Raw genomic sequence first — 23,101 nt, forward strand, 5'->3', positions numbered from 1 at the left:
TCCCACTTCCTGCCTTCCTGTCCCCTGCCAAACGTTCTGTGGAAGCTCATGGAAATTGCTGTCGTTTGACCAACCTTAGCTACCCATGTGACAGGATATCCATCACTGTGATTAAGGGGGTAAAAGCACCATGTCTCTGTGTCATTGTTGCTCTATGTCACACACCTTAGCACACACCAGACCCCTTCTCTCATGACAGGAAAACTCTCCTACAACCTCGTCCACCACTGAGTGCAAACTACACACAGGATAATGTTACCCTGTTCGAAATGTGCAGTGGTCCTCTGTCTCCTGCAGGTCCTCTGCATAACTGCTGAAATAGGTACGTACCCCTGACACATTTGTTTGTCTATTCAACATGGCTGTTATTCATTTGAAATTGTCATATGAAGCTGTTCTCTTTCTGCTCCAGACAGTGGCTCCTTCCTGATCTTCAACGAGAACCACAACAAGTGCATAAGGGTGGAGAGTGCCACCTCACTGACGGTGGCCCCCTGTAATCCTCATGCCAAAGATCAGCAGTTTCGTTGGGCCTCCGAATCGCGTGTCCTCAGTCTATCCCTCAAGCTTTGTCTGGGGGCCACGGAGATAAAAGACTGGGTGAAGGTGGTGCTCTTTGAATGTGATGAGAATAGTGACCTCCAACATTGGGAGTGCAAGAATGAGACCCTCTTTGGCCTAAAAGAACAGGACCTGCACTTAAACTGGGGCAACCGCAATGAAAGGAGCATAATGATCTACAAAGGCTCAGGGCTCTGGAGTCGCTGGAGGATATTTGGCACCCGGGGTGACCTTTGTTCAAAAGGGTATCAAGGTAGGAATTGTGGGAACGTATCAGATTTTATTATAGATGAAGCCCAAATAGTTTATTGTTGAATCTAAACTGTGCTGCAGTTTCTTAGAAAGGTTGGAGGGGTGTTTCAGAAAGTCCTGCTTGTTTGTTGTGCTGAATCTTTCCGTGTTGGAGACTGACAGGTGTTTCATTTCTCAAGTAAAGAAAAAGTGATATGATTTAGCACATCGTGATGTCTAATATTCAGTTGGACTTGTAATAACTTTTATTCTAGATTTTCAGGAATTAAAAAAAGACATATAATCAGATCAGACACTAATTTACTAAAAGAGCAAGGTATGGTCCTCAACCTCAACAAAAACCTCTGGGATGAACTGGAACTGAGAGCTAGGCCTTCTTGTCCAACATCAGTGGACCTCACTGATGCTCTGGTGGCTGAGTGGGACCAAATCCCTGCAGCCAGGTTCCAAACTCTTGTGGAAAGCCTTCCCAAAACGTGTCTGTTACAACAGCATATATGGCCAACAATCACATCCCATTTGGGTGTAATAATCAAGTGTCAACTTACATTTGGCCGTGTAGTATATCTAGCAACAGGTTGCTGATTTGCAGGCTTTGCTTGTTTTATTTTGCTGAACACCTTTTTGATTATCTTTAAATTCATAATCTGTGTCTCCTCAGAGATTTTCACGACAGGGGGCAACGCCTTTGGAGCCACTTGTCAGTTTCCATTTAAGTTTATGGAGAAGTGGTACGCTGAATGCACAAAGGAGGGTCGCTCAGATGGACTCCTGTGGTGTGCAACAGAGACAGATTACGATAAAACAGAGAAGTGGGGCTTTTGTCCCACCAAAGGTAAGTGCGAGAAACACATTATTTCAACCATTTCTCATTTATAATAATCAGGAGTATAAAACCATGCAGAATTATATTGTTTGTCTTGTAATTTCTTTAAGTGCTATCATTGAAGAGGTCAGTGCTGACAGGTCTGGTTTCTGACCCCCCCTCCTCTCCCACAGCAGAACACTACCACTTCCTCTCATGAGTTGTCAACACAGCACTGTCCTTGTTTTCCTCTTCTCACCGGCCCGTCTTTCCCCTGACGCTGCTCTAAAACTGGGGCAGGAAAGACACAGAAAAAGAAAACCAGTTCACTTTTACTATAGTTTTTCAATAAAACACAACACTGTCCTAGATAGGGAAGTGGAAGATGTTTCTCAATCTTAAAAATGAATCTACTTCCTGTTTTTTTTCCCCGGTTTTTGAGACACTTATTGTCCTTAAAACCCATTCAGGGCGCAGATATTATACTACTTTTATTTCATGAAGTAAATTATTTCCCTCAGTTTTATAATCTTTAGTGCTTTGTGTCTCTACCATAATGCAGCATCCTCAGGTTGGGACACCGACCCGGTCACAGGGGTTGAGTATCAGAGGAACTCACAGTCAGTGTTGACCTGGCATCAAGCCAGAAAGAGCTGCCAGCAGCAGGGAGCCGACCTCCTCAGCATCGTAGAGCTACATGAACAGTCATACATTTCAGGTCAGCCTTGTATCAGTTACCCATACTACCAAATGTTATGTCATTGAACATTAATTGCATTATAATGTATGGGTTGACACAGGGTTGACAAGTACTTTGGGAACATCTCTGTGGATTGGACTGAACAGCTTGGATTTTGAGAGTGGATGGCAGTGGAGCAATGGAAACCCGTTCAGATATTTAAACTGGGGCCCAGGTTAGTGAAGACATGTAATACACTGTGACAGGAGCAGGACATTACTGCATGTTGAGGTTTCACTTAACGTGACTGCAGGATACCAACAGTAAGCTTCTTGAATGATCAAATTAACCCGTGACTACATATTTACAGTTGGAGCAACCCTCATGAGTAATCAATTAAATTTTACAAATAATACATGGATCAATGTTTCCAATAGGTCATCCCTCATCAGAGCCCGGACTCACCTGTGCGACCATAAATGCTGGAAAAGCCTCAAAATGGGAGAGCAGCGCCTGCTCCAAGAAACTTGGTTACATTTGTCGCAAAGGAAACTCTACCAGTCTGCCTCTACCACCAAGTAAAATAATATCATGATTACAAATTATTGTCTTATTATTAGAGTGAGTCTACAACCGACTATGTTCTCACCTCTTTTGGTGTCTATCCATAGGCAAAGACCAGCCCAGCTTCTGCCCCAGTCACTGGGTTCCATATGCAGGTAACTGTTACTACCTGGAGAGGAATAAGAAGATGTGGAGGGACGCTTTGGCTGCGTGTCACAAAGAGGGAGGAGATTTGGCCAGCATACACAATATAGAGGAGCAGAGCTTCATAATATCTCAATCTGGATACTGTAAGTGTGCAATAAATCATTTTTTTCCAGCGATTTGTTGGTCTTTACAACAATCATCCACGTAAAAAGTAATGATTTTGGACACCTTTTAATAATAGTAAATACTCTGATCCAAATATGTAGAAAGAACTTTTTAATTTTAAAGAAATAATTTGACATTTTGGGAAATATGCTTATTTGCTTTCTTGCTGCAAGTTAATTGAGAAGATTGATACTGCTCTCATAACTGTACAGTGCATATGAGGCTACAGCGAGCAGCTAATTAGCTTAGCTTAGCATAAAGGCTGGAAACAGGGGGAAGCAGCTACCCTGACTCCAAAAGTATGAAAAATCTGCCTACCAGCACCTCTAGAGCTCACTAATTAACATGTTATATCTGGTGTGTTTAATCCGTACAAAAACCGTTATGTGTCGGATTATATTTTGGTCATGCGCAGTAAAGTAAGTTCCTGGTTGCCACACAGTGACAACAAGACTCCAAGAAGTCACTGCTAGGGGCCAAGAAATAGTGCTGCACCACCCATTTAACCATTAAAGTGTAGTTATTACACTTTAATGAATTCACTAATTAAATATACTGTGTTTATTAGTGAACTTTAGAGGTTCTGGTAGGTGGATTTTATTACCTTTGGACAGGGCTAGCTGTTTCACTCTGTTTCCAGTCTTTGTGCTAAGCTAATTGGCTACTGGCTGTAGCTAAACCGTACAGACATGAGAGTGGTACCGATCCTCTTATCTTACTCTGGGCAAGTAAACAAATGAGCATATTTCCCAAAATGTCTGAGAAACTGTAATCTTTAACCACATCAACATCCACATGTGCATTTAAAACCCTCAGTGCCGACAGATGTGCTCTGGATTGGCTTGAATGATCAGAGGAACCAGATGCTGTTTGAATGGTCTGATCACTCCCACGTTACCTTCACCCAGTGGCAGACTGGTGAGCCATCTCATGCCACCAACCTCCAGGAAGACTGTGTCCTCATCAGGGGAAAGGTAACGCCCCTTAACTGTCCAAATGCAAACAAGAGACATAAAATGTTACGAGTGATGCTGTTCTTATCCTCTATATGTGGCCCACACAGAACGGGAGGTGGGCTGACCACATGTGTGAGAAAGCGTATGGATACATCTGTAAGAAGAAGGCTTCCACTAAACCAGCTGAAGGCGCCCAAGAAGAAGCCAACCCGGGATGCAAGCTTGTGAGTAATTTCCATTAAAAAATTAATTATATAATTATACAACAAAGCCTTTATCAGATTTAGTCTCACAGTGTTTTTTATCATCTCAAGGGCTCGATCAGGTTTGGCTCTTACTGTTACAACATTGGATCTGTGACAAAAACCTTTGATGAGGCAAAGCGGGCGTGCTCAGAGGCTGGAGCTAACCTGGTGGATGTGGCTGATAGGTATGTTTTTTTATTCATGTCATGTTTATGTGTAATATTCCCGTATTTCAATCACTTTGATTAACTTAACTCTTAAAACAAGAGTTGAGTGCTGTAATTAGTTTAGGGATTCATTATGAATGCATTTTAAAACTGGGAATAGATTGTCTGTGTTTTTAATGTTATTTTGTGATGGGAAATACAGCCATTTTGCTTTGAGGCATCTAAAAAAAAGACTATTAACTTTCATTAACCGCATAATAAATAAATCTCCAGCTTTATTTCGAAGTAATCTTATTGCTCACCTTTCTGCTTTTATATGTTTTCATGCAGATATGAGAATGCCCTCTTGGTCAGTTTGGTGGGTTTGAGACCAGAGAAGTATTTCTGGACAGGTCTTTCCAACACAGACGACAAAAACACTTTCAAGTGGACCACGAGAAGAAAAGTCACATTCACTCATTTCAATGCTGGCATGCCAGGTACAGCACACTTCTCTTTAGCTGTCTATCTGTGCTTCCTAACCATTTAAAATTTTTATTGTCTGATTAGATTTTGAGTGGACGGGAAGAGTCACAAGGCACTATGTTTGGTTAATTTAATAGTTTATATGTTTTATTTTCAGCTATGCTAATGGCATGGCTCTATGGAGAGCAATATCAGTCTGTCAGGTGGTCCACAATTTAGGTCCAGACTGACACAATGATTGGACATTCATGTTCCCCTTAGTATGAATTGTAACAACTTCATCGTGAGGTGAAAATGAAGGTGAATGAGGTGAATTTGTCAAATGCTTTGGTTTATGACCAAATACCTGCAGAATATCAGCTACTGTTGGCAAGCTAACACACTAAACTAAGATGGTGTACATGGTAAACATTATACCTGCATGTTTACACTGTCATTTGACACTGTCACTGACGTTAGCATTGAGATCAAAGCACCTCCGCAGCCTCACAGAACATTGGTTCTTAGTCATTTATTGTTGTTTATCTTTTCTTTTATTATCTTGTCTTCATCTACATTAATTATTTACACATTCCTCGATTGTACTAATTGATCGTATTCTTTACTTCTTTGAGCAGAGTTCATGTATATTTTTTCCACTTTCTTTTGGTGTGTTTAATAAAAGACAGAAAACAAGGATGCGTTGCCATGACTACTGGAATATTTGCTGGATTATGGGATGTTGTCAGCTGCAGCAACAAGGAGAAGTATATCTGCAAGAAACCAGCAGAGGGTGTGCAGGTGACTACAGTTCCACCCACCACCCCGGCCCTGAGCTGTGAGTCTGGTTGGACCCCTGTTGTCAAAAGGAACGTCTGCTACAAAGTAGGGGGACAAGCTGAACTAATTTGTGAAATCTAAGCGATTTTAAATGCATAAAACTCAACACATTTTTCTTTTCCTCTCATTAAAAAGCTTTACAAAAAAACAAAGGGGCTTAAGAAGACATGGCAAGAAGCGCAGGACTTCTGCAAGGCCATTGGCGGGGATCTGATGAGCATACACAGTATGCAGGACCTAAGCAACCCTCCGTATGTTAGCTTGACAACTTGTATAAGTCAGAATTTATATTATGCTACTCAACCATTCAAGTAATCAGTTGTGGTGTTTTCTGCTGTCATAAAGGTTTCATTCCTTTGACCCCGCCTGGATTGGCTTCAGCCTGGGTACCAATGAAGGTTTTGTCTGGAGTGATGGGTCACCTGTATGTAGCACTTCATTGTTGTCTCAAAAAGCTTTACTCGCTGTCATTCTCAACCCTGGCCTAATTATGTGTATTTCCAAAAACTGTGAGCTAGTCCGCCTTTGAGAACTGGGGCTTTGGGGAACCAAACAACCACAATGACAACGAACACTGTGCAGAAGTCCAGTACGGACGGCACTGGAATGATCGGCACTGTGAGGCCTACAATAACTGGCTCTGCCAGATACGCAAAGGTAATACCGACTGGTATCATGGAGCTCCAGTTTACATTGAGCCATTTGTCCAAAGTACTTATGTGATGTGAAATTAGTGCTTCGCCCTGCTGTTAAGACCTGCTGTTAACTTTCAGGTGTGACTCCCAAACCTGAGCCTGTCGTAGCTGTACCAGGTACGTTTCAGACGTGGCCTGTCAACAAAACAGCCGCTGTCTCTCCTTCATTTCATGTCCTTGATTTACTGAGCTAAAATCTTTCTGTTTCACCAATTCTCTTTTTATTTATTTCAAATTTTGTACAAACATTTATGGTTCCTGGAAGATAAAGGTATTTTGTGTTTAGTGCTATAAACAAATGTTAGCATGCTAACACGCTAAACTAAGAAGGTGAACATAGTAAACATTGTACCTTATATCAGCACATACTGTATATAGTATAATTTTATCAGCATGTTAGCGTTGTCATTGTGGGCATGTTAGCTTGTTGACATTAGCATTTAGCTCAAAGCACCACTGTGTGTGAGTACTGCTTCACAGAGCTGCTAGCAAGGCTGTAGACTCTCTCTACTGCGTCTGTGTGACATCTGATAACAGTTTTGTTCCCTTTACAGTATACAACACCACAGATGATGGCTGGCTTATTTACAATGACACACAGTATTTCATCAACACTGACAACCTAGATATGGAAGCTGCTAGAGCCTCCTGCAGAAAGGGCTTTGGTGAACTCGCAGTCATCACAGGGGAGAGTGAGAGGAAGTTCATTTGGAAACAGGCAAGAAATTCTGAGTTCAAAATGGCAGCATGTTGTATGTTTTGAAAACTGGTGGCAAAAGTACTGAAAACCTTATGTGTAACTTTTTTTTAATTTAACCTAAACATAATGTCTCTCTTACAATTATGTTCCAACAGATAGCGAAAGGCACACAAGCGCAGTACTACATTGGCATGACACTGAATTTGGATAAATCATTTAGGTAAATCAAACTACATTGTTTAGGAACATTACAAGGTATACTCGCTACTCTTCATTGGCCATCCATCAAAGTCTAGTCTGAAATTTGATAGAAAACACAAATACACATGTTGTACAGTTTTCTTTTATCAGTGACGTCTTCTTCATGATCTTCTTTCCACTTTCAGCTGGGTGGATGGCACCCCTGTAACATACACTGCATGGGAACAGAATGAGCCCAACTTTGCTAATAATGATGAAAACTGTGTGACTATATACAAGAGCATGGGTGAGTATTAGCTAACCTAACTTAACCAGACATGATAATTTATTTCTTTTTATTATTTATTCATTTGTTCTCCGTATTCTTTGCACATATAGGGTACTGGAATGATATTAACTGTGGTATGGAGCTACCTTCTGTCTGCAAAAGAAGCAGTAATTATATCAATACAACAATCGCCCCAACCACTGTTCCTAAGGGAGGATGTGCACCTGATTGGCTACCTTTCCAAGGAAAGGTAATGATAAATAACTGCATACAACACAGATTACTCCAATATAATGCTGAAACTGTCTTTGACCAAGACAAAGGTTGTGATTTAAACTCTCAGATGTACTTAAATCTGTTCTGGTTCCCATTTTTTCACACTGGTTGCATACTATCCCATTGCTAGTTATTCTAACACACAGTGCAAATCTTGTTCATCTTGTTTACACAGTGCTACAAATTTGTTGTGGGGAATGATAACCAAAACTGGCAGGAGGCCAGAACATACTGCATAAACCAGGGAGGAAATCTGGCTTCTATCGTCAACGAGAGAGAGCAAGGTGAGCGATACGAGCTGCTAGTGTTCACAAGCCTCTTCCCTTTGTGGTTGTCTGTAAAGGTTACATTTCATCATGAAGTGATGGCTTGTTATGTTTAAATAAATTACAATATTAAGGAGTTAAAGGATAATTGTTTCTTTCTTTCTAGCATTCCTAACAACACAGATGCTGAGATACAATGACGACTTGTGGATCGGCATGAATGACGTCAACTGGGAGATGCACTTTGTGTGGACGGACGGTAAAGGCATTTCATACACCAACTGGGCTAAAGGGCATCCAATATCAGTGCCCGGTGGACGCTATTCGTTTATGGATGAGGTTATTTCAACTTTTATATCCAAAGCCTTTTCTGTCCAACTCTCTCTCTCTCTCTTCTACAGATCAATTCAGCAATGTGATATTTGATTGGTTGTCATTGTTGATAAGAAGTGTGAAATTTATGCATGAACGACACCTGAAAACAAAAACAACAAAGACAACCTGTCACCTGTACCAAAAAACCCTGTATATCCTAACCTCAGACACACAGGCTGCCCGATGACGGTCGATGATTCGAATCACTCACTATGTGTTGATGTACAGCTACGCAGTGAGCGAAACACACTTCCAATTAAGGTTGAAGACAAAAAATACATTGATAATGCTTACAAATCAGAAAAGGATGACGCACCATAAACAAGTAAGACCAAAGGTAATGTGAAAATGAATTAGCTCAGTAACAAAGAAACTGAATAGTATGGACTAACCTAGTTGTCAAACCAGCTAGGTTAGTTACGCTGTCTCTCTTGACAGGAAGAAACAAAGTACCATTAATGAAAGATCAACATTAAGTCCCCATAGGAAGTGCAACACAGTAATCTAGTAGAGTCCACAAGAATAAAAGTAGAAAGAGCAAAATACACAACAGTTAGTCCAACAGTAATTTAAGTGGCTTAAAATGTATTAGCAAGCCTCAAAACAGCTAGCTAGTATTATGGCTAGCTTGGCTAGCAAATAAACAACATCAACAATCATAAAACAGTTGTAATAAAAAAAAGTACCCACACAGAATTCTCCAAAAAGGACATTTGGGTGAAGTAAATAAAAGACGCCTGTCTGTATCGCTTGATGACAAATCAGACAAAATGGCGGATGTAACAATGTCAGTTGAACTGTAGCTGCCATGGAACTCTGTCAGCAGTGGTTGCTACAAGCAACAGCATGTTCAACTGAAACCAACCTGTCAATCTATGATAATACAGAGGAAATAAGGAGGGAGAAAGGTCTTCTAAAATCTTTAGACAGGATTGTAACACAATGATTTGCTGTGGTGGAAAGTAATAAAGTACATTCACTCAAGTATTGTATTTAAGTACAATTTTGAGGTACTTGTTCTTAACTTGAGTATTTCCATTTTCTGCTAAATATTGTACTTTTTACTCAATTACATTTATTTGACCACAGTAGTTAATATTAAGATTTTCCGCAAAAAAAGGATAGGAAAAGCTTATGAAATACAACGCATTGCTAAAGATTAAACTGAGTGGTTCTTGGTTCTTTATTTTTGACTTGTGACTCCTATAATCATTAAAAAAATGAATGTGCATAATGTCAATGAAAAAAATAGCAGTAAGGGGAAGGGAAGGAAAACCTGTAAGGAAAACCTCTCAAAATGGTACACCCAAGGGGAACTAATGTACCTTTTTCTGCTTAATAGATGTTTGACTGTGTGATCATGGTGGGCAGCACCTCCAAAATGAAAGGATTCTGGAAGGTGGAAGACTGTCACACAAAACGTGGCTTCATCTGTAAAAGAAACATTGGTGAGTAAAATATGAGCAAGGCCACATTGTCATGAGGTGGAATTAATTGTCAATCATTAAGTAAATGCTAACTGGGGACAACATGAATTTTAAATTTGGTGCTACAGAGCTCTTTCATCTGAATATTTTTTTTTGTGACTGTGAATAACAACTATGTTTCTTGTTTACAAAGATTCTCAGATTGTAGTCCCTCCCACAACTGTGTTACCAAAGGCCTTCTACAAACTTGGCAATGACTCCTACAAACTGGTGGCCCAGAAGATGAGATGGGATGAGGCGAGGAGGCAGTGCCAAGCAGACGATGCAGATTTGGCCAGTATCCTGAGCCCTGTAGCCCAGGCATACATCACCTTGCAGATTTCCAAGTACAATGAGCCTTTGTGGATTGGCCTCAACAACAATGTGGTAAAAGGCCTATCTGTTATTGTATATCTGATTCAAACAGGATCAAATACTCACAAGGGTCTTTTAGCTCTGTATAAACTTCCTCTAATTCCTTTTTTCACAGACTGGTGGGCGGTTTAAGTGGGTCGATAACTGGCTGCTGTCTTATACTAAATGGGGCACAGATGAGCCTAAAAACAACTATGCCTGTGTGTATATGGATGTGGACAGAAAATGGAAGACTGGTCCATGTACTGATACCTACTATTCCCTTTGCAAGAGATCACCAGGTCAGACAATCCCTCTGTTAGTTCTCCTACATATATACTGTACATAACCAAACACTAAGCATGGTTAGCAATGCAATCTCCTGTCTCTTTTTCAGACATAGCACCCACTGAGCCGCCTCAACTCCCTGGCAACTGCCCAGAATCAAAGAAGCAAAAAACCTGGGTGCCGTTCAGAGGCCATTGTTATGCCTTCCTCAGCTCAGTGGTGGACAACTGGGCCCATGCCTCAGTTAAATGTCTGAAAATGGGTATGGTTATGGAGGATTTCAACTGATGAATTATAATTTGCACAAGTATAAAATCTTGACAGTATGCTATTGTGGCTGTGCTCATAAGGTGCCTCTCTGGTGAGTATCGAGGACCCTCAGGAAGGCCTGTTCATACAACAGAACGTGGAGCTTCTTCAGGACGGTGCCAAGTCCTTCTGGATCGGCCTCTACAAGAATAATGAAGGTGAGCATGGCTTACTGAAGTGTATTGCAGTTCCTTTTACATACAACACAGTATGCTACACAGTGTTGCTTGTCCAAGTATGTTTTTCTATTGTAAGCATCCAAACCGTCCAAGGGTTATGTTAGAACAAATAACATCTAAATTACATTTTTATTCATAAAACTGTGCTATAATAGTAACAAAGGACTAACTAGCTCTACCTTGAAATACACAAACATGTATGTAGCCATTATGTGCTTATTTAAGACTCTTTAACAGGCTTCTTGTTTTAAAAATGGATCAGCTGGAAGCATTGAATAGTAAGCTGGAGACAGTTTTCAGCAAACTCCTTGAGATTTAGCGTTAGCATTAGGTTTCACTAAGCAACAGTTGATCAAATGTGCTCGCGACAGTTGCCATTTCAGCCACCAAAATTGATAGTAGATCTGATAGTACACCTACTGTTATCATTATAAACTATGTGCTATGCGAGAACTGAAAGCTTGACAGACATAGCAACAGTAACTAAGGGGGGCGGGGCTTAGTGAACAGTCAGTTATGAAAAATAACTGTTAAATTCATGGGAAAACTAACTCTTTGTTAAGTTTAATTTGGAAATTATAAAGCTGCAGTTTGACTGAGGTCCAACAGTGCAAGTTTTGTAGAATTTCTTGTTAGCATAAAACAGTTAAGTATGTTTATTTCTTGTATAACAGCCACAAAAACAATGTACTATAAACATTAGTTAGTTATTAGTATATACTGTATATAATAAGTGTGTATTATGGATCTGGGACACAGCATGACTCCACTTAGCTCAGGTTTGTGTCTCTCATGTAATATCATTAGACTCAAGCCACAGAGCTAAGCATCCAACTTTTCTAAAAATAAAAACCCAGAAGGTGATTTACCAACACTATTCTGAGGATGTTTATGAAATAAAATCGGATGCTTAGCTCTGAGACTCGAATGTAATGACAATACAAGAGAGACGGACTGGGGTTAAAGTTTACCGTGTGTGTGCTGTTTTCTTGTTTCAGGTGAGTGGATGTGGATCGATAACAGCGTTGTGGACTACACCAACTGGAAATCAGGGATGCCAAAGTCAGAAACATGTGTGGACATCAATTCTGACAGTGGACAGTGGGGTACAAACAGCTGCAGCAGATTTAGGTCTTACATCTGTAAAATGCCCAAAGGTAAGTTTAATCAGCTGTTATGTACTTTTAAATTGATCCATCAGTCACTTACATTGAATACTTATTCTCTTTTTTTCAGTTATTACACCCACAAAAAAGCCTGAAAAATCTGTTGGTAAGATATTTCATCTAAGATATATATTGAACATTTACGAGTTACGTCACTGTTAATACTTCTATGTGTTTTGCCTCCTTAGCCCATGACGTTAAAGAAGCTTCTCATGGGTCTGCTGGCATCACTGTGGCCGTAGTACTGGTTGTAATTGCCTTAGCTGGACTTGCTGCCTTCCTCCTTCGTAAACGGATACCCACCGCTGTTTTGGGAGAAAGCACCTTTGACAACAAGTTATACTTCAACAATCCAATCCGAGCTGCTGTTGACACCAAGGGTCTGGTGTCCAACATAGAGCAGAATGAACAAGCATAGACAGACATGAGATCAGTGGTAATCAGCGCTATGAAAATGATGTGATCAGAGATTTTCATCTTGATTTCAAACTTTATTGTGGTTCACTTTACTGGGAACTCAATCTCAACCAAACCTGTAGTTTTTTTTTTCCATTTAAAGAGGACTGGATCAAAGATAATGATGAATAATTATTATATAATAATTCATACAAGCATTGGCACTGCACTAAGTGCATTAGGGACAAAATAATATAAGTAAACAATCTATAACAAACATGATTATGTGATTTGTGAAATGTGTACAGATTATTTTTTACTTTTACCAATCAACATAACCAAGAACGTTTGTAGACCAGTTAAAAATCAAGACAGGTGAAGACGTTTTATCAATGCAATTATTCTGATTTTTCTCAAATGGGTTGCTTGTTATTATTCTCCATGGGCTGTTTATCAGCTTATTTCTGACATTGTAAATAGATGCCCAATAAAAGAAATGAAATAAAAAAACAGAATTGTGCTCTTTTTTCAACATTTTTTTCCTAAAAGACCAAAAACGAAGCCACAATGTTTAACGTGAACTGTGCATGTTATGCATGAGACATATATAAAAAGTGAGTAAATCAGTTTTCAGAAGAATAGAAAGAAATGGAGACTGGTTTTAATGATCACATGTGTTCAATGGATGCAACTTCTGGCACTATTAACTATGCCAAGCTAAATGCTTACATCAGCATGCTAACGTCAGCATGCTAACGTAACTCACATTGACAACACTGATGTTTAGCAGGCATAATGTTTAACATGTTCACTATCTTTGTTTACAGTGTTAGCATGCTAACATTAGCTAATTAGCACTAAACACAAAGTACAGCTGTGGCTGGTGGGAATGTCATCAGTGTAATTGGTCATAAACTATAGCCTAATTGGACAAATTAAAAATTTGACCCGAGGAAAATATATTGTTGACCAGTTATCTTACAGCTTCATTCACTTTTGATTGTAAACCGTACAAGAATAATGTCTGTGTCTCCTGCAAGTCTGCAAGTGCATTACTGCTGATATATGTATGTACCAGCTTTGGTTGGAAAAACAGCTTGAATTTTAAATAGTTATTTGATACCTCCTGTTGATGAAAGTGAGGCATATGACCAGATTATTAAATGTCAGCCATGTATAAAATGTGATTTAAAATGTAAACAAAGGACAAAGATGTTTGGTTTTTGGTTGATTTTTTTGTACATAGAGGAAAGATAATTAGAAATCAATCAATCAATAATCTCCTCTGTAAATCATTTTTTTCTAATATTGTCTATCTTGTTTAAAATTATAAATGATTCATGCCGAATAATATTCAAAATATTACTCAGGCATCCGTCATTCAATGTGGCCACCCCCATCACTTCATTGTTGAAAATGAGGCAGCATTCTCCATGGCAACCACAGCCCTCCGAGACTGTCGCAGCTAATCCTCAGGAGCTTACTCAAAATCTTACTTCTCGTAAGAGGGTTTTACCAGCAGCACCAGTGCCCAGAAATTCTCCCCAAACAAGCTGTGGATCTTCTGTTCATCCAACCGGAGGAGGAAAACAAACCTAGTTACAGCAGCTGAGAGGAGCAGAGGGGAGAACAGTAGGCCCGGTTCATCCGGTAAGCTTTTTCATCTATTCTATCTCAGGTATTGCAGCAGCTTTAGTCCTCTCATTGCTCGGCCAGTTTGACCCGCAGGGCAAACAGTGTGGGAGGATGTTGGAAAGTGTTGCCGGAAAGCTTGGCATGTTTTGCACTGATCTTTGATGACTCAGAGATCATAAAGAAGAAGAAACCTAAGAAACCCTTTGATCTGAATGTCCCCAGTGCTTTATGCATGGGGCGGGGGGGCTCGTAGTCAACACATAACATACACTCACTCACAACCAGCTCCCGTCTTGTTCTCGAACAATTGATGCTGCTGAAGAAGGAAACTGGTTCAATATTTAGACCATTATGAAAACTGGCAGTTTTGAAAACATTCAGACTTTCAGAGGTGCAGGGACCTCTGTGCTGTTTGACCAGCACTTTAGGAGAACTACTTTGTTTTGGATCTCAGTCTGTGTGAGCCGCTGCTTTGCTTTCACTAGTTTTCCTCAATACTAATTATTTTCTCTACCGTCTCCCCCTTCATGCCCCCTTCTCCCTGCCCCTGTGCTCCCTCACTAGCCTGCACTAATCCTTTTGTTGTGGACTGAGGGGCCCAGGCTTTGGCTGACCGTTCGGCACTGTAAGGGCTGGTTCAGCTAAAGGGTGCCCACTGAGACCTCCTGTCCTCCACCAGATCAGGCAGCTATTATTAACGCCTCCTACAGCTCTTCTTTTCTAGAAGCTTTCCGTTCTCTCTTCTCGTCCACCTTGATTCAAACCTCTCTCTCACTTTGCTTGTTTGTGTTTTCGATCCATCATCTCCTGTTGTCTCAAGCCCTGAGCCAGTCTTGGGAGCTTGAGGGAGTTAGACGGCCTTGGTAGGAACATGCACTTCAGGAGCAGTGCTCCCACTTTGCTGCTGCTGCTGCGTCTTTGTCTGCTGGGGAGGGTGCTGGAGGTGAAAGGGCAGGAGCGGGGGTACCTGCGGGAGGCTCTCAGGGCCTTGGATCTGCCCCTGGGTACCGACGATGAGCCACAGCTCCAAAAGAACGACACCGGTGTCCTGATCAACAAGCTCCTCCAGGCGGTGCACTGTGCAGAGCGGACTGGCACTTCCCAGGACGTCTGTGACAAGGTAAGGCCTGTCTTAATGTTATCATACAAGTATTGAGCAACTTTTACATACATATGATAAGTACTTATTATGTATTCATCCCATTCCTGCCTGCTTATTCCAAGAAATGTGCTTGTTATGGCTGGAATGTGAGTGAATGAGGAGGCTTAAGTCCTTGACCTCTATGGGGCATTCATGCTGAGTGGCTTTAGACATCCCTCAGTTTGACATAATAAACTCCATAGAGTGGAGTTGGAGGTACTTCACATGTTTGCGCAGGCGGGCTGACAATAGGATTATGTGCGTGTCAAGCCTTGAAAGTGAGATTTAGAAATTAAGAGAGCAACTTTCTACTTTCCATCATTGTTGAAACTGTTGAACAGTCTGCTCTCTCTAACAAGGAACAGTGCTTCGCCCACTCTCCTAACCTTCTATATTTTTGTGTGTGGGTCTAATTGGGCTCATACTGTACTCACCAAAACACAAACAGCAGCACAAAGCTTTTCTGAGAAGCAGAGCACAATGTATGCAGGGAGAAAATATGCTTTTTATCAAGCCGACTCTTTCCCATCACTTGTTGACATGTAAATCTAAGGTCACTCACATGACCTGGTATTTTGGTCCTCTTCTTCTTACATGTTCCTGTTCTTGTTACAGTGCCTGACACCACATGTCGCTCTCTCTGTGCTAGAGGATGATGGGAAGGCTTACCTCACTAAGGGGGACTACCAGCGGATCTCCACTGTTCTGCTGTACTACTTAATTAACTTGCAAGACCTGTGTGTGTCAAATGCGGTATCTCCTTCCTCCCTTTCCTCGTCCTCCTCCTCCTCATTTGGGAACTATCAGTTCTACATTTTGGCCCTCACCAATCTTCACCCAGCTGAGGACAACCTCTTCCTATCGTCCAGTGAAACAGAAAGTATTCTGCAGCTCATCAACCAGCACTACGACCCCTCCAATCAAGACTCCTCATCTGATTTGCAAGTAAGGAATTTTTATCTGAGAGTTCTATCCTGTCTCGACAGGTGCACATCCGGATCTGATCTTTCACCTTTGATCCCACAGTGTATTGATGCTGCTCGCCTCCTTGAAGATGTCAACGTACAAGAAAATCCAGGTGCTAGTACGTCTTCTGTGCCCAAACTGGCCGCAGCCATCATCAGCCACATCCTGCAGGGCCACTGTTTCAGACGGAGGGACCTCCCGTCTCCTGCTTTCTTTACCAACAATATCTTCCGATCCCTCAATCGCTCAAGTAACCTGCAGATAATAGGTAAATTCAAGAGCACACTTGGCTTGTTATGCACATTTAAACAGATTGACATTTGCTTATTATTTAATGTGTTGATCATGTGGTCCTCTGATGATTCCCCCTCACAATTCAATCTTTTTTTTCTCTTTCTATGTGTTAATTAAACATACAATAACAGATTTGTTTGCCACTTGGGGCAACTGAAACAAGCTATAAACACAACACTGACAAACAGCAACACCAACAGCTAGCTAGCGGCTATCCATTTACACGTCCAACACATATGGAGCAACATTAGCATTCATTTAGAGTCGTGTTTCTGGCCACCTCATCAATGTAAGTCCAATATTCACTCTCCTTTTAGCTCTGTTTTTGGTCTCCACCAACTCCAGAGAAAAATATGTGCTGCTAAATGCTCCACTATGTTCATCAGCTTGTTGACAACTATCTGTCTGTTGTTTGCTGCTGAGCAGGTAGTTTACAGTGGGTAAATAAAGAATTTTTCCCACTAAAAATAGCTGCCTGCCGTTGCCAAAAATGACTTTATGAGAGCACTTAGAGTGAACCAAAACAATAAAGTTGGGGGCCAGAAAACCAAAACAATGACCTGAAAGAAGCTATAAAGCTTTGTAACACTGAGGGGAACCTGATTCAGTGATTTCTTTGCTCAGACTTAGAGGAGTTGCTTCATCAGCTGCGAGTAGGACGGGAAGGAGCGACACACTCTCACGACAGAAAGAGGCTGAGCATCACAGGGAGTTCACAGAAAGGGCCCGGGCGTCCGCTGGATGGTTGCAACCATGAAACTGGAGCAATAAACAGAGACTGGGAGCAGGTGAGGCTGAGGCAAATATCTTTTGATCCAAAAGACAATATTCTGGACTGAGAATCACAAGAAGACTGACAACATTGCTGTAAACTGCATGCAGGTACTGTGAGGCTTGATTTGAAAAGCCTCCTAATCACCCCCAAATTTGTCTTTTCCTTTGAATCTAATCAGGTATGTTTTTCAGCCAATCAGCTGGCGGATATTTTTGCTCTGAATCCTCATTTGCCAATTTCCAAGGAGCACTTCAGACATATTTGCCCAGCCATCATTCAGCAGTTGCTAGGCAATGCCTGTGAGTCTGCAGAGCAAAACAGAAGAGGATCTCTTCCCACTGCTCTGGAGAGTAAGACATTTTTTTCTCTCTGTAGCCTACAGTCACTAATACACACATTATACAATTAGGTTGCTACTAAGTCAAGCAGTCATTGATTTGCGACTTTTAACTGAATTTAGGATCTTCCATTAAATATGTTTGTTTTTGGTCATTGTTTGAACTACTCAATAACAAAAAAAGGGCATATTGATAAGGTTTTGGGAAAGAGAGACTCGTAACAGGGCAGAAAAAACATGCAAGAAATTACTTGTGTTATTTTAATTCCTTAATGGCCTAAGGAGACTTTTGTCTATGAAAGTCAAGTCATGTTCTTTTGACTAGTTGGTTTAATTGTTTGCAATTGAAATATTATAAAAGTCTAAAAAGATAATAAGACAATAATAAAACTAAATGGATGCGTGCAGGGTCACACCCAATATGAGCTACAAACAGCATTTAAAAAAAAAAGATAAAAATGTAGTCCTTTTAAGATTTTGTGTTATGATCAGCCAGAATTTATAATCTTAATGTTTGGACAGGAAAAAAAGTGTCTGAACACAAAACTCTCTCCTCCCTGCAGAGTATGGCTACAGCACGGCTGCCGTCCTGCTCATCACGGTGGGCTCCATGCTCGGTATCTGCCTGATCTTCTTCAACTCCTGCCAGGAAACCTACACACTCATCCTGCAGCTGTTTGTGGGCCTGGCAGTGGGAACCCTCTCAGGAGATGCACTCCTGCACCTCATACCACAGGTATAGGACACAGAGCCACTGCACCATCCTCTGTAACTGTGAGTCAAGCGCCACACATGTATAAAGACACTCTGTGTTGACTGTGGAGTAAATGTCTAATTGTTTTCCTCTTTGTCTCCTTTGGAGATCCTTGGCCTCCATGATGACACTCACAGTCATGATGATGATGGAGACTATACAGAAGGAAAGGAGTATCTGTGGAGGATTCTGGGCATGATCGCAGGGATCTATGGCTTTTTCCTTATCGAAAGACTCTTTTCTTTTTTTGTTCCCTCTCATGGCCATGTAAGACTTTCGTTTTTTGTAGCCTTTATCAATTTAATGATACAATGACACATATACTGCAGCAAAATACTCAAATCATAGTGCGTCAAGGGGACAGTGCTGTGGCTGATTTTATTTAGCCAGAGGTTGAACTTGAACAAGAGTTTTCAACAAGCAAGTTTGTGCAAAGTCTGACACTTTGCAGAGCTGATTGTTGACAGTGGTCTCATGACTTTCTTTTGTCTGCAGGGTCATTCTAGCGACCTTTCCTTAGAGCTCCACTGCAACGGTCAGTCACAGAGGGGCAAGTCCATCTCCACCATACAGCTGGTGAGTCCCTTCACTGCCCAGACTGAACTATTCTGCTTTTTAATACTGTTCTTGGCAGGAAAACCCGCTTCCCGTCATCACCCCTGCTATTTACTTGACAGAGGAGACCTTGACAAGACAGTTCCTGGAAATAAAACAGCTAAATATGAAAACAGAGGAGAGAGAAAAAAATACATTATAAACATATAGGGTGTGGTGCATCTACATGAGTGGTTTCCAACCTTATTTGAAACATGTCCAAGTATTAACTAATTTAGGTTGGTGGGAGGCAAGTGTAGCTTATTGTAGCTAGTAATTTATCAGTTATTAAGTTCAGCATCACATTAATTTGTAATCCTATTTGTGTTTATTTTCCTAAACATAAATATTTTCTTAAAAGAAATCATGGTGTCACTGTTCTCCATTACTGTCAAAAACAAAAGTGTAATTCCTACTTTGTTAACACGTTGAATATTGTGTTTACTTTGCTGTACCACTGTGCATTTATTGAAGTCAATATAGTTTCAGCCGCCCCAATGATGCTTGACTCCCACACTACTCCTCCACCTAAGCATCAAGAAAGCACTAATGCACTCGTTTAAACAGCGAGAGTTCTGCTAGAGGGCACTGTTGACGGGAGAACCAACAGTCAATTACGGCACAGTTCGTTTGAGCACAGTTTAGATTAGTTGTTTTTATTTGCACACATATACAACAGCATAAAACAATGGCCCAACGCTCATAAATCAAAACATCTCTGAGCACACATACTGCAGATCAAGGACAGCATGAATCCTCTGAATCCATGTTCATATTTAAAAAAATTAACTGAATTTCACTTAAATCAATTTTCCTGTGCTGCTCTTACATAACAAGAGTGGTGTGGGAGGGAGTGAAGGAACGGGGCATGTAGGATGTTGGAGAATGAGAAGTATTGAATCATTCAGAAAGCACTTCATAGCTTGTGTTGAATCATGTGCAAAATTTGAATACATACTTCAAAACTAGAACATTTCGGACCCAGGGACAGGGTCACTCACGTGGAAAGCCTGTTTTTTTAAACTACAGACGGGGACCTATTTTCCAGCCATTCCTTGTTACATAAAAATATCCTGTTTTGGTGAATTTGTCTCATCCAGCTCCCTTCATTTAACTTTATGAATCTCATCACCATAAATCTGTGCAGTGAATAATTATCTGTATCCTGCAGGGACCAGTGGATGACTTGGAGTGTACAGAATCAGTCTCTCCTGAACACGCAGACACAAGGAAGCCTTCACATCAGAGTAAGCTCCTTCAATATGAGCTGCGCAACACAGTTTAATGTGATGTACTTTGTAATTAGTCGCCTGGCATGACAGAGCAATTGTCACAGTCTGAGGATGAGCTTCAGCGACACAGGCTCCCTTTGTGTTCCCAGGACAAGGGGTTCCTCTGCTGGCTGTGATGATAATCGTGGGAGACAGCCTTCATAACTTTGCAGATGGCCTGGTTGTCGGGGCGGCCTTCTCCTCTTCAGCCGAGACCGGCATGGCGACCACCGTGGCCATCCTGTGCCACGAGATCCCGCACGAGATGGGTGAGAGGTCACGATGCTTACTTTGGGAATGCTTTTGTTGTTTTTTGGCTGAGGCCAGGAAACACTCTGCTTGACTGACGACTTATCTTTTTTTCTGCTTTCTGTCTCAAAGGGGACTTTGCAGTGTTGCTGAGCTCCGGACTGTCAGTGAAGACCGCCGTGCTAATGAACTTTCTCAGCGCTCTGACGGCCTTCATGGGCCTCTACATCGGACTGTTTGTTTCCGCAGAGATGGAAGTGCAGCAATGGATCTTCGCTGTTACTGCTGGGATTTTCCTCTATTTGTCCCTGGTAGAAATGGTAAGGGAGCCTTATTAAAGGATAAGTCTGGGGAGACTCTATATTCCTCTTATTGCCAAATCCCATGAAAACACCAAAACCAACAATGAATTCATCCTGATATAATTAAATCCTCTGTTCCATAACACTCCTATTTTGTATATCTCCTTTAGTATATTTACTGACAGTCTAACTCCACAGGACATATTTCAGTTTCCCATCAACCTGAGTCAATTGTTGCATTTGAGATAGCCTGAAAAAGCCAACAAAAAGTTAAAGTAATGGATAAATGGTTGAAATGTCCAGTTACTGCCACTCCAAATGTTAGTATTACAATACAAATTTGACTGACTACTGACAAAAATAAGTAAAGAGGTAAAATACCATCAAGATGTACGCTCAAAGGGTACTTGAGAACACTGGATGAGGCTGCGGGAGTGCGTCTACTCTGCACTAGAGCATCAAATGTGCAGCTGAAAACCGTCCCCAACAAATACACTTTATTAGTATTTTTTACTATCTGAGTAGCGTGTGAGCTGTTTAAAGATCTTCAGTAGGAACAAAGGGGCTTGGGGCTGAGTGCCATGGACAGTGTAGGAAAGAGATGGACTACCAAATTGCTGGTTTGGCTCTTTTCATGGGATTTATTGACAGGAAAAATATAGAATAATGCCAGCCTTTTCTTTGTAAAAATATCCTCTTTCTAACCAGTATATCATTTTCTATTATTTTTCAGCTTCCAGAGATGAGTCGAGTGAAGACAGACAGACCGTGTCTCATGTTTCTCCTACAGAACCTCGGCCTATTGATGGGTTGGGCCTGTCTTCTGCTCCTCGCACTCTTTGAGCATGAACTCAAGCTCTAAATGCAGTGAACATGACGTATCTCTTCATGCAGGGTTGAGCTGAAAAAAAAAAACATGCTGACTTGTTTTTCTAGTGTTATTGTGTGCAAGCAGGATGTTTTAACAAGTTATTATTGGTCAACGGGTGAGTATTTATGATGTTGTAGTCTCAGCACTGGATGATACATGTATGTTAGATGTTTGAATCCTCTCTTTTTTTATACTTTATGATTTATTTTTGTATGTTAGGTATCATCATATCTGGACACTTAATAGTTTAAACTTTAATTACCTTATTTGGCAGCATAAGGTACAATTGTGCATATCTATTGTTCTGTGAAATATTTACGTTATCTCAGACAATCAAATCATTTAATTTTAAAGTAATTTCTCACCCGCAAAATATAAATTACTGCAAATCTACTTGTTTTGGTTTGTATGTATTTTCAGTGTCTTTATACTGATAGGGTATTTTAAGTCAGCAAATCCATGTGGGTTTTTGTTGATTTAGGACAATATCTTTTTCTATATATTTAAGTGGGTAACGCTTTATAAATAGAGGCAGTGTTCATTTAGCACTCTTCCAATTAAATAGATATTCTGGTGATTTAGTATTGCCCTTCCTTAAACTAGACACACAAAATACACATTTTATAAGATATCAGAATTTTCTTCCCTCTTTAGTTGGTCGTTCATTGGACCCTCCCTGCTTGGTAAATAATCACATCTTTTAAGGTCAACAGCCCCTTTTATTTCAAGGAAATTCATATTTTCCTTATTACATAGTGCTTTCCAGGAAACTTCCTAGGAAATTATTAGAAAATTACGGACCCTGAAAATAGAGCTTTACTTTGATTTGAACTTATAAATATACAAATCCTGATTGGCTTAATGACAAACTCTTGTATTGCAAAGAAAGGACTAATACCTCTTTGTTTGGCATAAGCTCCTCTAAAATACATTTATTTTTGAAGCCCTGTTTGGAGAAGCGCTTCTCTCTTTCGGCTTCTCATCTCAGAGGCATTGTTCTTTGTTTTTGAGGCCTCTCTGTGATCCAATATGAGGGCACTTCCACCCACCTGAGCTACTTGTTCTCTTCATCCACCAACCTGGATGACTAATGCTCGCTGTGCAAGACAGAAACTCTGGAGGGATCCGGCCCACACAGCGCACACGCT

General features: G+C 40.8%; 2 protein-coding genes across 5 annotated transcripts; both read left to right on the forward strand.

Annotated features, from left to right (window-relative positions):
• Positions 1 to 252: 252 nt before the first annotated feature.
• On the forward strand, positions 253 to 13,246 carry mrc1a (mannose receptor, C type 1a). The gene is made up of 30 exons (XM_070927806.1): positions 253 to 322; positions 413 to 814; positions 1,475 to 1,648; positions 2,181 to 2,336; positions 2,419 to 2,532; positions 2,735 to 2,875; positions 2,969 to 3,151; positions 3,990 to 4,147; positions 4,237 to 4,353; positions 4,444 to 4,559; positions 4,872 to 5,020; positions 5,671 to 5,870; positions 5,961 to 6,076; positions 6,171 to 6,249; positions 6,344 to 6,482; positions 6,599 to 6,637; positions 7,075 to 7,238; positions 7,376 to 7,440; positions 7,607 to 7,707; positions 7,800 to 7,939; positions 8,141 to 8,249; positions 8,398 to 8,570; positions 9,949 to 10,054; positions 10,227 to 10,459; positions 10,563 to 10,728; positions 10,824 to 10,976; positions 11,065 to 11,181; positions 12,201 to 12,359; positions 12,439 to 12,474; positions 12,557 to 13,246. The coding sequence occupies exons 1-30, from the start codon at positions 253 to 255 to the stop codon at positions 12,784 to 12,786; spliced, it is 4,305 nt and encodes a 1,434-aa protein (XP_070783907.1). The 3' UTR covers positions 12,787 to 13,246.
• Positions 13,247 to 15,270: 2,024 nt separating this feature from the next.
• Positions 15,271 to 21,944, forward strand: LOC139304491 (zinc transporter ZIP12-like). Of its 4 annotated transcripts, none has more exons than XM_070928428.1 (12): positions 15,271 to 15,519; positions 16,156 to 16,485; positions 16,567 to 16,774; positions 17,425 to 17,588; positions 17,754 to 17,925; positions 18,476 to 18,648; positions 18,775 to 18,951; positions 19,162 to 19,242; positions 20,432 to 20,507; positions 20,642 to 20,800; positions 20,913 to 21,100; positions 21,816 to 21,944. In XM_070928428.1, exons 1-12 carry the CDS (start codon positions 15,271 to 15,273, stop codon positions 21,942 to 21,944), a joined length of 2,106 nt encoding a protein of 701 aa, XP_070784529.1. The 4 variants fall into 4 exon arrangements, with proteins under 4 accessions (XP_070784529.1, XP_070784531.1, XP_070784530.1 ...); XM_070928430.1 differs by lacking the exon at positions 20,432 to 20,507 and adding an exon at positions 20,309 to 20,335 and having other exon boundaries at positions 18,775 to 18,933; positions 19,162 to 19,246; positions 20,609 to 20,800; XM_070928429.1 differs by having other exon boundaries at positions 18,775 to 18,933.
• Positions 21,945 to 23,101: the final 1,157 nt, after the last annotated feature.

The sequence above is a fragment of the Enoplosus armatus genome, chromosome 21, assembly GCF_043641665.1.
Source record: "Enoplosus armatus isolate fEnoArm2 chromosome 21, fEnoArm2.hap1, whole genome shotgun sequence".
Taxonomy (NCBI): domain Eukaryota; kingdom Metazoa; phylum Chordata; class Actinopteri; order Centrarchiformes; family Enoplosidae; genus Enoplosus; species Enoplosus armatus.